We start from the raw sequence: 14,657 nt of genomic DNA, 5'->3' as shown, positions 1-14,657 counted from the left end.
CGTAAGTAGTCAGATGTGGTGACTCATACTTGAAGTTATAAACAAAATGTGCCAGAAGTCACTTTATTTCCATAGAATATTTTAAAACAGTTTATGAGATAATTGACATCTACAAAATTACAATTTTTAAAACAAAAGAAGTGTGTTTGTGGGACGTGTGATAGCTTTATAAAAGTTGGTTCTGACAAATGCATGTTGTTCTCTGTAATAACGATACCCTAATGCCTAAATAATGCACTGATCTCTAATAATAGGCTTACAAAGAATACTTTTATTTTTGAATGATGTATTGACAATGCAGTTTGTCTCAAGTTGAAGTGCATATTTGTGGAACAGCAGATGTACGTTTTCAAAGGACTTGCAAAACAAAGACCAGCTTTTTTTTTTTTTTTTTTTTTTTTTTTCTTTTTGGAAAGTGAATGTGGATGCAGACTTCAGCATTAGGAGGAAATGAATGATTGATATCTAATAATCAAAACCATTTGTAGTACTGGAGATTGTTACCGCCTACTGCACAGGCTTTAAATCTCTGTCTCTTTGATCATTGCCTCTGAACAGACCCATATTCCTGGTGCCTGTCCAACGATATCAGGAATTCATCAACACTCTACAGTTTCAGGTTACGGACTACTGCGTCAGAGTTTGTGCTACAAGCATTTTACAGGATGCTGAGAGCCACCACTGGGATGACTACAAAGCTTTTTATGAGGTGTGAAGTTAAGTTTACTATCCCTCCTTTTTACACAAATATGTTTTACTGCCTACCTGCTTTCTGGCTAATTAGAAACATGAGCTTGGCATTACCAACACACGAAGGCTGTTAGGATAATATTTTTTAAATATTGAATTTGTACTTGGGAAAAACACTTTTTAAAAACCTGAAATAACTAGACATCAGAACTCTCCTTCTGCTTAAAAGTAAAAATAACTTAATTTGAGCTGCAGCATGTGCTATATAAGTTGGAATATAATGGGATACAATGAAAAAGTCAAAGAGATAACAATGCCAAAATGCTACAATTTCGTATTTTTTTTTCTAAAGGGACCAGTTATAGGTACTCCTGCACTTTTTTTTAATGTATTTCTATTTTTTATAAGTATCTTTTATTAAGCCATTTTATTCTTTATACATATTTTTTCCTTCTCATTGCATGTTCTTATGAGGGTGCTTTAAGACCCATCTGATCATTTATAGCTTACCTATTTTCATTTAGCCCATGTTTTGAAATCCCAAATTCCAACTGAATTAAAGCCTAATGATTTCCAGTGCAACCAAAACCAGGATCAATTAAAATTATTCATCATCAGGCTTCATTAATTTCCCTTCTCCTAAATCCCATAGATTATACATAAGCCACAATATTTGAAATTCCTTGAAGTTGATTTCAGGGCAGGGTGAAACATTTATAATATCTTAATAAAAGATAATCAGGGTTTTTAAAAAAATTCATCAGTCAAGCCCAACAACTCCATTAACTTTTCCAATTTGCCCTTTCCTCTGGCTTGAAGCTTATGATTTTTGTTTTTCCTGACTGTCTTAATATCAGTGGAGTACTGGGAAAAACAGACTGGGGTATTATTCAGCAGAGTCCCCCTTGTCAATTCTCTGGCACTGAGGGGTCCTGTGGCTCTATTTATGCCTGAGTTATTATCATAATAAATGTTGCCGTAACAGAGAGAGGGAGCTAAGAAGCTCTTTTAAAGGACTTTCCACTTTTTCAAAGGCCATTTCATCTGTCCTTTAGAGGCCCTTCCCAGATAGTTTTTCTTTCTGCAAGAGCATTCATACAGGGTTTTCCAAACCTGACATGCTTCAAACAGCAGTGAGCAGAATGAGAACGAGAAAGTGGCACAGTGCAGCTGGTAGCTTGAGATAAGAATGAAAGTATTGGTCTTCTCCTCTCTTGGCAGCATCACAGCTTCCTTATTTGCCTTGAGGTAAACAGAGAGATTGAAAATGAATCCGTCTCCTGTTTCAAACTATTTCAATATGTCAGTGTACTAATGAGCAATTTCATACGATGTTTTCATTGAGGAACAGGTATCATTTCACTATAGGTCCACCACAGGGGTATTATGTTTTCTCTTATGCAAATTGGGAGTCAGAAGAATTGTACAGTATAAATAATAAGTGGATGCATTGAGAACCTGGTATTGAAGTTACCAAGTATTAAAAACAACAACAACAACAAATTACCATGTAACATGCAGCTCTCAGATCTTATGACAAGGCTTTAGCTTCAAAGACAGAAATAACAAGATAGTTACCCTGTGATTACATGGTACTGTGGCTTCCATATACTTACGTGGTCAGTAGTTACAATTTAATTGCAGAGTTAGTGGCTGTTATTTATGCTCAGAAAAATAAAGTGATACTGCTTTTATATTTACCAAAAATAAGGAACTTCTAAAAATAGCACAGATTTTAAACTGTTTTGACAACTGGAGTACTTGACATGGTTTTGTCCCATTCGCTGCACCCTGTTCTCCTCCTCTCCCCATTATTCCAACTGATTTGTGAAACAGGACCAGTCTGTTTTTTGGCTGGGCTGTTGTGAGAGGAAAGAGATGAAATCTGCCTGACTGCAGGCGAAGAGTGGGATAGAGATCTCAGGGGAGCCTATCGCCTTGTGCAGAGTGTAGTAAGGAAACAGTGAAAGAATTTACAAGATATGAAGCAATATTCGTCCGTGTTTTGTGATATCCAGTGAGCCCCAGATACATTATGTCCATTTGCTGAACTGTCAAGTTGAGAGAGTCGGAGACTTCGGTATCTCTCTGATGAGGTGCTGGTCAGATGGCACGGTGGGTGTTCAGATTATGTGTTTAGAATTAAGCTTTCAGTATACTTGACATCTGCTCAATTTTAGCAACTTGTGTTTTCCAGTGGTCAAAGAATAAAGAATTGTCTGTTCAAAGATAATCTTGAATGCCTTATATAATAAAGCCCAGCTGCTTGTTTCCTGATATATAATCTAAATAAAAGCTCACATCTGTTTACATTATAGTGGGTCTACAAAAAATAACAGATGTTTACTAGCAGAATAGCTTTGAAATGACAACAGATAGGGAAACAGGTCAGAAAAATAAATGAATCCTATTTGGTTCAATGAAAACCCTTTTGCATACATTGCACGTGACACACTTCGAAGAGAATCATGAGAACGATGACCAGTTGGGAATGTCTTTAAGGAAATACAAAGTTTGTATTTTTAAAAGTCTTACAATAAGTGTTTTGCACTTCTAGGGAAAGAAATCCGCATGCCTCAAGTTATTTTTATCTTCTCATTTATCGGTAACTTTTAAGGAAACGGGTTTTTATTTTGAAACATATGAGAAATCGTGTTGGCCATGTTATTCTAATCACCCGTCCATTGCCATGGAGAAAGTTAGTGTAACTCATTCATACGAGTCATTACGTCAGCCGGGGCAATTTTGCTTTAATAACCTACGATACAAAAAGTATGAGAAAATCAAGCTCTAAAACTCCTTTCTGACTTAAGAAAATCTTATCTTTTTTTCATTTTTTTTTATCTTTGAGAGAGAGAGATCATGAGTGGCAGAGGGGCAGAGAGAGATGGAGACAGAGGTTCTGAAGCAGGCTCTGAGCTGACAGCCGCAAGTCCAATGCAGGGCTCAAACTCACAAACCCCAAGATCACAACCTGAGCCAGAGTCCGACGCTCACCTGACTGAGCCACCAGGCGCCCTTTTAGGAAATTTTAAAAAGCATTCCTTATCACAGAACACACCGCAAAGCATAAGAAACTATGATTTCGCTACTCCCACACGAATTTTGTAATTTTTTTTAACAGTTTTGATACACATCTAGTGTAGAATTTAGGGTGGTCAAAGCCTTCTCTTTTGATCCTGACTCTTAGACATTTTGATGCCTGGATTCCCACCCAAGTATCCCTGTTCTACTCATTTATAAACTCCATTTGGAAGTCAATAGATAATAATTATAGATTATTACTACAGTGACTACAAAAGATTTTAGTAATCAGGGAAATTATCAGAAGAATATGTAAGGAGAATACTGATAGGCATATATGCATGAAAAATTATCAATTTTTGATATAAGAGTATAGCAGATTTTTCTTCAGATAATGTTTGAGAAAGATAAGTAGTTAGCAAAGCCGAATTTTAAGTCAAAGAGGATTGCTTAGGGATAAAATGGGAAGTTTTACTCATTTAACTTTTGATATAGTAATGATCTGGGTAATGTTTGAAAAACTCATTCAACTCTTCCAATTTCAAGTGATTTTTTTAATCTGGTTTGAGGAAAATGAGGTCAAACTACTAGCCTACCTCCCTGAGAGCATGTTAACTAATTAATGCTCGTAAATCACTTGAGGCCACCTTCTATTTCTGCCTGTTCCCATTGGCCTTGGCCACTGCTGGGTCTTCCTCTGTGGTCAGGGAAAATTTGGTACACAGAAGAGGTCTGTAGGGGGGTGGAAAGGAATGAGAATCTGGCCCCTTGGATGTATGAAGTACTGTAAAAATACTAAGACATGACGAGACTATAACATCTGCTTTAGGTTTACAAAATCTTGTAAAATCAGACCATTGTAGTGTCTGTTTCTAGCATTGTTATTAGAACTCCATGAATGGAATAGCCTGATGCAATAATCTTTAATAGTTACCCATGCCCCTTGGTATCATGCATGTTAATAAGTATGTGGCATGTAAGTTTATTTTTACTCATGTCATTTCATTATAATGTGAAATCTCAAACATTAGCACCTCAATGATGCTAATAGTCTCAGAAACATATACATACTTAAAACATTTAAATTATTAACATTTAATTTTAGGAGCATCAGCCCACCATCTTAAACTAGTATGACTTTTTTGGCAACTGTAAAGCTGATTGCTTAAAATGAATTTTAAACTCCAGGCTAGGAGTAGGTAAAACTAGATATGCTAGGTTAAAGGCTTGTGGTCTGGATTTGCACTAGAATATCTGGTCTCGTAATTGAAATAAAACATATGTTCCTTTGTCAATAAGGATGTTTTACATCTTGTCAAAAATCTTTCTTGGTCATCTAGTGTGTCAAACTCTCCAGCTATTTCCTTTCAGCCTGAATTAATTATGTTCATAGGAAGCAAACTGACATTTTGGAAGATGTGATTCTGTTGTTTAACGTGTGGTGGTTTTGCCAGGGGGAAAGATGCTCCTTCTCACTCCAGATGTGGCATTATTTCTTCTGCGCTCTTCACCATGATCTCTGGACCATTCTGCCCCCGAAGTTAGCCCAGGAAATTCTAACAGATGTGCTGGAGAAATGTTTGGGTCTACTGGCCTCCAGATATGCTCGGGCCCATCCCAGTTATAAGAGAACTCCACAGATAAGGTAATTGAAGTTGTGAAAACCATTGCTTTTCAAGAAAACTCTTTCATCAGCTGGTATAAAGCAGAATGTAATTCTAAATCTCATGATATAGCTCCTTGTATAGTTAACACGTTCCTAACATCTGAGAGGAAATCGTATTCAATTCTCCTGAGATACTAAAGTGGAAATGTGGAACTTGAATCAAAATGACTGTGCTCTTTTTTTCTTCTTAAAATTGTGTATAGAACCCACTAGTTTCTAAAAAATGATTCAGGATGTATTACAATCTAAGACACTTATATACAAAACTTAATAAATAAGATAAAGAGGGAGAATTGGGGCCCTGAAATGGAGAAAAAAGCAACAGTTCTGTGATGGGGTAGTTAATTTGACTTTGAGATTCTAGGCACTGGGGGATTTTAGTTTTTGTTTGTATATCTTTAAATAGTGTACTTAATCTTCATTAAGGAAACTCCTTTGTCTAATAATTTTTCTTCTTGATATATTGTAATTACCTCTTCCCCCCCCCCCCCTTTCTTTTTCAATATGTATTACTAAAAGCCAGTTTAACAAAATGTGAAATCACAGAAAATGAGGAGCAGCAGTCACGGGATATTAATGACTAAATTATATATAGTCCAGGTCCATGAGACATCTAGGCAATGACCTTTACAAAAATTTGCTTACATGACAACAGGCCATATGAAGAAAAGGTTTTTGTTTTCTAAATATTCTCACCAATGTGATTAAGAAGTATCTTTTAGGTATAAAAGATTTTTTTTTCAGATATATTTTTGGAGGAATCTAGAGACATCAGAGGGTTTTTTTGTTTTTTCTTTTTGGCAGTGGGAATCATTTCCTGATCATGTTCTTGTAAAACATGCTGCATTTGAAGGGTATTTAGGTCCTGCTACAGTGTTTCATAAATATGGTATTTTGCAAAGGCTGTTTTGAATTACTGACCAAACATTTTTAAATCATTGAACTCTGAAGAATAGATGGAAAGGCTTTTTTTGAGAGCAAAGGGTACCTTCATTCTTTTCCTTATGTAGATTAAATCACTTTTGACTCGGAGGTGGCAAGTCATTATGAGATGTGTGTGAAATCAGATTTACTATTAGCTCATGAACTTGGTAGTATAGTTAATTAACTGTACGATGGAGACTTTTGGTTTTTGTTTTCTGGATGGTTACATAAAAATGCCATGAAATGCTAGAATTATTTCTTCTAGTTTTTTTAAGTAAAATAAATAAATTGTCATATTTGAATGGTTAATACTAAACCACCATTACTGTGGAAATCAGATTGTGTGTGTGTGTGTGTGTGTGTGTGTGTGTGTACATATCTTCGATTTGTAATTGTTTAGTTAACAATTAGAGAAAGTGGATGCAAACGACAGCTAAACCTTCCTAAAGGCGATTATTGATGTTTTTAGTATGGCTAAAACTATATATATGTAATCGTTGTAATATGTAGTATATGTATAAATTTATTTTACATATATAATAAACTTGAGGCCAAAATGTCATTTAAAAGATCTTCAAACTTATTTGTTTTCTTATCACTTCATAATTTCTATCTTCTATTTCTTCAACACTGAATTTAAAAGAAAAAAAAGAGGAAATTAACTGAGGTTTATACAATTCAGTCAGTCATATACCAAAATAATCTTTGAACAGATCTTTGGGTCTCTGTTGAAACAAAAGAAAGATAGAAACAAATGAGTTTATGAATAAGATTATATAATACAACAAAGTTTCCACAAATTTATTCAATATTGAAAATTTCTGAAACTATAGGCTTCTCCATTTGTGCTTCTGGTCTCATTTTTTTCTCCTCTCCCACTTGCTAGGGAAACGTGTTTATCCAAACTTGTAACTTTCTTTTGACAGCTTGTACTTGGATAAGGAGAATTATTCTCTTATCAAAACTTTACCTATCATATATATGTGGGTAATAGCAAATTTTCTTTTAATCTGCCTCCTTTTTTGTTGGACATAATTTGAAGGAAAGTGTCTTGAGCTTTTTGAACAGTATCCTAATAATGAAAAGTAAGCCTTAAAAAAAAAAAAAAGCCCTCCCAACATATTTTAGTATTAGAGACCTCACTATTCCTAAAGATAGTGGTATATGGGTTATCTAACACCTGGAAACTCAAACGCTAAGCTTTGATGTTTTCTGTTTGTCTTTGATTTCTGAAGCTCTGATATCTAACCAAATATTTCTATCCTTACATTTGTTTAATATAAGAGATAAGGATGATAGTGTATGTACCAGTCAGAGAAACAATTTTGCTTAACAAAATTTTCTTTTTTCTTTCCAATAGACTTGATGTCACGACAATTTTAATATGCACTGAGAACTTGTTATGGTCAATTTGCACATCTGTACAGAAGCTTTTGAATCCCCATCAGTATATAGATGATAAAATTTTTAAAATTCATACCCATTGTAATAATCTGTTTACAACATTAGTCATTTTGACTTCACCATTAACTGAATTATATCAGTAAGTATCAAACATATTTTTTTAGCTATTAGGGTATATAATGTGACTTAAAGTTATTTTTATACTACTTATTGAATTGTGTGAAGCAGCGAATAGAGATATTTTGAAGTGCATTTTTGATATTGTAAATTGGGCCATTTTACGAAAGGAACTAATACTGTGCTGTATCTCTGTTATCAATCGTATTCAGATGCTAAGGCTCCAGTAGGATCAGGATTATCTTGAGCTTCACTATTTGAGTTGTTTAAATGATTATATTAATAGTCAGTTATTTTAATCATTTCATAGAAAAAGAAAATCATATTTAATGGCTTTTTGAAAATAGTTTTTAGTTTTAATTTTATATGAAGTAATTTGCTTTAATTGAAAAATTTTAAAAGAGGATTCTAAAATATTCCCAAATCTGGAAGAAACCTAATGGTTCCATACTGCCAGTTAATCTGCCATAGATTTGCATTTTTAGTAGTAGGCTGAGTGCCTAAGCTAGTAATGGCAAGTAGAAATAGGATTAAGTAATTGAATTTTTATTTTCTGTCTGTGTATCTATCTATTTATCTACCTATTTTTTAAAGTAAACTACATGCCCAATATGAGCTTTGAACTCAAAACCCCAAGATCAGAAGTCATGTATTCTACTGACTGAGTCAGCCAGGTGCCTCAGCAATTGCATTTTTTTTTTTTTAAGAGATAGAAGTTTATTGAATATACTGCAAGGAAGCACCAGGCAAAAGAGTAAAGGAGAGACTGCCTGCCAGGAGACAGTGATGGGGGCTACAGTTACAGGGGTGGTAGTGAGGAGGTATAAGAATGTATGGAATTTTCCTTTTTTGGTATCCGTGCCAGGTTGTAAGCAGCCCATTGGCCAGCTAGGGCTTATGGATATATTGAAGTGGGCTGTTTGCCCTAAAGAGCCTAAAGAGCCTGTTTGCATTCAGTTCAGCGGTCACTGTGGCCCCTTTTACCCATTGCTCAAGCCTGTTGCCTAAAAGTGGCCTCTATATTCCCCCTTGACAGGTCAACAATGACAAATCTTTGGCATTTGGGCAGAGGTATCATCTTCATTAGCTGCTTCATGCCAGACAGGGGAGGCACCTGTCCCTACCTAAAATTGTCAGTCCGTCAGACATTCTGTGCGGTTATAGACCAGAGCATGGTATTAGATCAACAAGCTGATAGGCAATTCGAGTGAAATTCCCTGGTGGCCAGCTCCATAGAATTTAGGGGGAGCGGATCCTCCCATGGTGTGGGCTGGAATCCTTGTTGATTCATGGAATTGTTGGATTCACTCACACAGATAGTAACAGATTTTGCCAATAGATCAAGATGGTGCCTGGATCCTCAGGAACAAAGGGAAAAAAGAAGGGCAGAAAGAAGCAAGGTGACTGAGAGATAGCCAGCATCAGGAAAGCATTCCAACCAATTCCGTTACTAACGTGTGGATTGACCCTGGATGAGCTGCCACACTTTGGGGATGGATGCCTCAGGGGGATGGAGTGGGAGAGAGGACAGAAGTCCTTTGCCCTCACAGGCATGGGCAGTCCAACTTGTTCACCCTCAGACCTTCAGACCACACCTGGGAGCCACCTGGGCTAGAGATCTTCAGTTGTATGAGGTGTACTAGGGTTAGACCACAGAAGGGCTGAGAAGAGTAAGGGAGAGGGAGGAAAGGGTCCCTCCAAAGGGCAAGAGGGGAACTGGTTCCCCCTGGAGTTTGGATCCTCATGGAGGAATAACCTCCTCCTGAGCTTCAGTTTCCCAACGAGTACTAGAATCCATCCACCAAGGGAAGAGTCCCAAGAAGTTCCCAGATAATCCAAGGAAAGTCCCAGACCAACAGAGGTTCCCTGTGAGAGCCACCAAATGTGGGGTGACCCAATCAGGTGAAGGTTGGTGGTAGGGTGGTGAAAGAATTCACCCAAGGCAGAACAAAGGAGATAGAAGTTAATTGAATACACTGCAGGGGAACAATGGGCAGGACAACAAAGCAGAGACTCGACAAGTGCATTTTAGTTTTATTTTTACTTTATTTGAAAATTTATTTATTTTGAGAGAAAGAGAGAGTGTGTGTGTGTGCACACGAGTGGGGTGGGGCAGATAGAGAGAGGGAGAAAGAGAATCCCAAGCAGTCTCTGCACTGTCAGCACAGAACCCGCTGCGGGGCTCAATCCCACAAACTGTGAGATCATGACTGAGCCGAAATCACGAATTGGGTGCTCAACCAACTGAGCCACCCAGGCACCCCAGCAACTGCATTTTTAAAATATTGAAAGATTTTACATAGTAAATAAGATTTAGGGAAATTAAAATTTTGAACTACTTTTCTGGTTTATTTCATTCAAATTGGTAATATTGTAGAAGAGGCTGGAGTAGATCTTATCATAATATAATTATACAAGTTTCTTTAAACTCTCCTCTAAATCTCAAAAGACTAGATAATTGCATATTTGTAGTTTCTTGGGTAGGAAAAATGATGAATATTTTTATTTCTTAGGATAAATTAGGTAAAGTATTCCTTTCTGGAAGATTCTGGTAGGAGAAATATATAAATCTTGATTTTCAGTGAATTTTGAGACTTCTGTGTTAGAAATTCTAAGAGTAATTAACAAGTTTGATTTCACCTTCCCTATAATTTTCACCCACTCTTTGACTTTCAACAAACCCATTGTTTATAGATTGTTTCTTCTGGCAAGAAGAACTAATTTTAGAAATGGAGAATTCTTTCAGGAAGGGGAAGAAATAGTAAGATAAATTGCTGTAAGTTTGGGATTATATGCATAATAGTTCATAATCATAAAAAGCTCAAGGTCTGAAGCACGTAATAAATCCTAGTAAACTAAACTGATTTACCATAGATGAAAAAATTGCTATGCTCTTAGTTCAATGGGTCATTTCATCTGAGAGGAAGGCCCTGTGAAAATCAGGAACAAAGTTGACAAATTTCATGGATTGGTCATGGTGAGCAATATTGAATTTCATGGTTTGTCACAGATGAATAGAAAAATTTTAACCCCCCAATACATTTGTAAAACAAATAAATTATTATCAAAGATTGCACATTTTAATAATAATAATGTAACATACATTGATTATTGTTAACCCATGGCCTTTTGGTACATTTTTTTAACAACTATGCAAGTACTCAAATCTCTGTGATTTGTGCATTAGATACTGCACTGTAACCTCATTCAACAAATTTAAATTGCTAATTTCAACCAGGATTACAGAACATTTTACACCAAGCACCGCCTCTGGTTTTTCTTAATATAAAACACAGATAGCTACGTTGCCTTTAAGCATGAACAAAGTCTAGGTACTTTCCTTTTCAATATTTCTCAGTTTGTATAAATTTTCACAAATTGTATCCATTCAAGTTGATTTAAATGTTATGATTGTTTTTCTAGAATACCAGTGTAATCTTTGAAATATATTTTGCTTTATATTGACAAAGGAAATCTACAGGGTGATCTTCACCAAGTAGGAAAAAATTGTATGTGTGTTGCAAGGACCCTATTGACTTATTGAGCTTCTTTTCACAACCAGAGTATGCAATTGTCATATTATTAGTATTGAAGAAAAAAATATGTCTCTAGCTCACATTTAAAAATTAAGCTGTGCTTTGAGGGATTGGTGAAAAGTAACAATCAGATGTTGATAGTACTGAATTTTTCATAAACTGTACCTGACATTTGTCACTACATGTGATATGCCTTTTTTTGAAGGTGACTGCCTTTCTTCCAAGTAGTTCTGACAGATAAACTGAATGTATTTTCCTTTCTGAGTTTAACGTAGGACCACTAAATCCCAGGGCAGGAATACATGATTTTAAAATCTTTTCAGGAAGAATGAAACCTGTTTGCAAAAATGTGTGTTCTCTTTTAACTCTCCTTTGTAGATTTCTGTTAGAATGTTATAAAAGGAGTACTTTAAGTTTGTCCTCCAGGGAAAGAGACGTGCCGAAACATGAAATATTCACCGTGTATTTTTCCAAAATGCCTATTGCTTGTAGATCTTTCATAAAGGCAGTTAAACTGCACATTCAGAAGTATACTCAGTGCACATTCATATACATACCCCAACATGGTTCTGTATGTTGCATTTTGCTTGCATAGAATGTTAATTTTAGTTTCTCTGTAGCAAATTAAAATTAAATTTGTAGAATTTTAGGTAAATGCAGTTTGTTTTCAATTCAACAAATGTTGCTGCCTCTCTAGCCCCTGTGATTAAGCACAGGGATTAAGCACCAGGATTATAGCATTGAGCAAGATGAAGTATCTACCATCAAGTAAAGTCTAATAAAATTTTCCATGTTAACATTGAATTTATTTACACACACATAGCCACTGTCCCCAGTGTTACAATATTTAACAACACAGAAGGATGATTTTCAGTACAAGTGCCAACCTAATAGGCAAAAACCGGAATCATCAGAAATAGGGCAGAATATTGACCACTATGACCAGAATAGCAGACCTACTATCTTGGGGTTCACTTGGTATCACCAATATGGCTTTGAAGAACTAAATCCCAAGGTATTTCAATGCTGTGTCTCTGGTTTCAAACCAACACTAGGTAATCATTTTGAGGTTATGGTCTTAGCCTTTTTATTTACTTATTTATTTTAAAGTATGTCACTGTCCCTCACAAAGCAGAGCATATTAGACTAAAATTTCATTTTTCATATTGCTAGAGTGCCTGGCATGCTTTGAAAGCAAGTCGTTCCTCAAAACATTAAGCATAGAGTATGCTTATGTAAAATGTTGAACATACGGTGATCTGACCCAGCAGTTTTACTCTTAGGTGTATATATGTAAACAAAGCAAAAATGTATGTCAGTACAAAGATTTGTACACAGTGTTCATAGCAGGATTTTTCATAATAGCACAGAGTGAAAAGAACCCAAATGCCCACCAATTGGTGAATGGACAAACAAAATGTGGCCTATCCATACAGGGGAATATCATTCAGCCATAAAAAACTATGGGGTGCTGACAGGTGCTTCCTACCTCACGGCTGAACTTCAAAAGCATTTGTGAAGTAAAAAAAAGCCAGACCAAAGAGAGTACATATTGTAAGGTTTGTTTTACTAGAAATTTCCAAAATAAGCAATGAGAGACAGAAGGTAGATTAGTCAGTTGCCAGTGGCTGAAAGGAGGGGAGAATCGGTCATACCTCCTAATAGGTGTACGATCTCTTTTGAGGCTAATGAAAATATTATAAAATTAGATAGTGATGAAGTTTGCACAACTCTGTGAATATAGTAGAAACCACTTTGCTGTAAACTCAAAATGAGTAAATTTTGTGGTATATGAATTAGACACCTTAATAAAGCTGTTAAAAAATAAGTACGTACTGAATAGAAATAAAAATTGAAATAATTAACATGATAAAAAAAAGTGGCAGAATGCAAAAGGATTCAGAAAGGGAAGTTAGTTATTTTAGCCATTTTGTTTAGATTAAATGACCCCCATATTCCCCTTCCTCTAAACATTGCTTTTGAATAAACTTTCTATTTTTTTGTTTAAGCCTATATGTGATTCTAATCACAAACAGCCTTATATGTGATTCTAATAAGGTAATAAAGTAAAACACTGGTGAAGGGCTAGTCATGACCTTTGAAGAAGGCCTGTGCCCTGAATCTTTGACTAGCTGGTTCCTGCCCTGTCTTCTGGGATCCAGTCTTATTCTGCCTCACCACCATCTGTCCTGTTCTCCATCTGCCCTTCGGCTATACACCACTCAAGATTGCTTGTCACAGATGGCCCCTGAAATTCATCTTCATTGCCACTGTTCATTCTTTTTTCTTTTTTTTGTTTTTAATGTTTTTATTTATTTTTAAGAAAGCATGAGTAGGGGAGGGATGGGGGAGGGGACAGAAGATCTGAAGCAGGCCCTGTGCTGAGAACAGCAAGGTGATGTGGGGCTCAAACCCACAAACCATCAGGAGATCATGACCTTAGCCAAAGTCAGACCCTCAACCAACTGAGCCACCCAGGCGCCCCATTCTTTTCTTTTTTTTTTTTTTAACCAATTTCTGCTGTGTACCTACAGTCTGTCCAAGCATTGTGCCAGTCATTTTCCAAATCCAAATCATTATTGTCTAACCTCAAAGAGTTATTTTCATCATGAGAAACATAAGGCAGGGGGCAGGAGAAGTGTGGGGAGCCATTGTTTATCCTAAGTGTCTTACCTTAATTTCTCTCACTGAATGATATTCATGCAACTATTTATAGTCCCAGGGATAATGCTGGATTATGAAAGCAAAATAATGACTTAGAACTGTGTTTAAAATGGTGACGTAGATGGGGCACCTGTGTGGTGTGTCAGTTAAGTGTCCAACTCCTGATTTTGGCCTAGGTTATGGGATCAAACCCTGTGTCAGGGTCCATGCCGGGCATAGAGCATGCTTGGGATTCTTTCTCTCTCTCTCTCTCTCTCTCTCTCGGCCCCTTCCCCGTGGATGTGCATGCCTGCTCTTCCTCTCTCTACATAAATAAATAAACATTTAAAAAATAAATAAACATAAAAATAAATAAAATGGTGAAGTAGATTGAATTTGGCTCTCTCTACACGTTCATGGTTAATTGTGATTTTTGAGACATCAGAAAGGCTTGCATGTCTTCATTGTCTCGAATATTCCATTGCTATCTCTGTAGTTCAGTTTCAAACTAATTCTACTTCTTCTAAACTTGTGGTCTTCTCTTGGTACTTTAATTTCTTGAGCACCTCCGGTGGCTTAGGCACTATGGTAGACACAGAAGTGAGGTGTCTGGCCTGGCCCCTCCACCCCTGTGAAACTTACATCCCTCTGCT

General features: G+C 36.2%; 1 protein-coding gene across 9 annotated transcripts in view; it reads left to right on the top strand.

Moving 5' to 3' along the window:
- The window catches only part of KIAA0825 (KIAA0825 ortholog), a 293,878-nt gene that overhangs the window by 120,378 nt on the left and 158,843 nt on the right, over positions 1-14,657 (top strand). For all 9 annotated transcript variants that reach the window (XM_042943406.1, XM_042943366.1, XM_042943346.1 and 6 more), the window contains 3 exons: positions 559-709; positions 5,169-5,359; positions 7,665-7,847. In XM_042943406.1, coding sequence (XP_042799340.1) covers positions 559-709; positions 5,169-5,359; positions 7,665-7,847 — 525 coding nt within the window. The remainder of the gene's footprint in view (positions 1-558; positions 710-5,168; positions 5,360-7,664; positions 7,848-14,657) is intronic.

This window comes from Panthera leo, chromosome A1 (assembly GCF_018350215.1).
Source record: "Panthera leo isolate Ple1 chromosome A1, P.leo_Ple1_pat1.1, whole genome shotgun sequence".
NCBI lineage: Eukaryota > Metazoa > Chordata > Mammalia > Carnivora > Felidae > Panthera > Panthera leo.
Note: the sequence above shows the minus strand (reverse complement) of the source record. Positions and strands in the feature narration are given on the sequence as shown.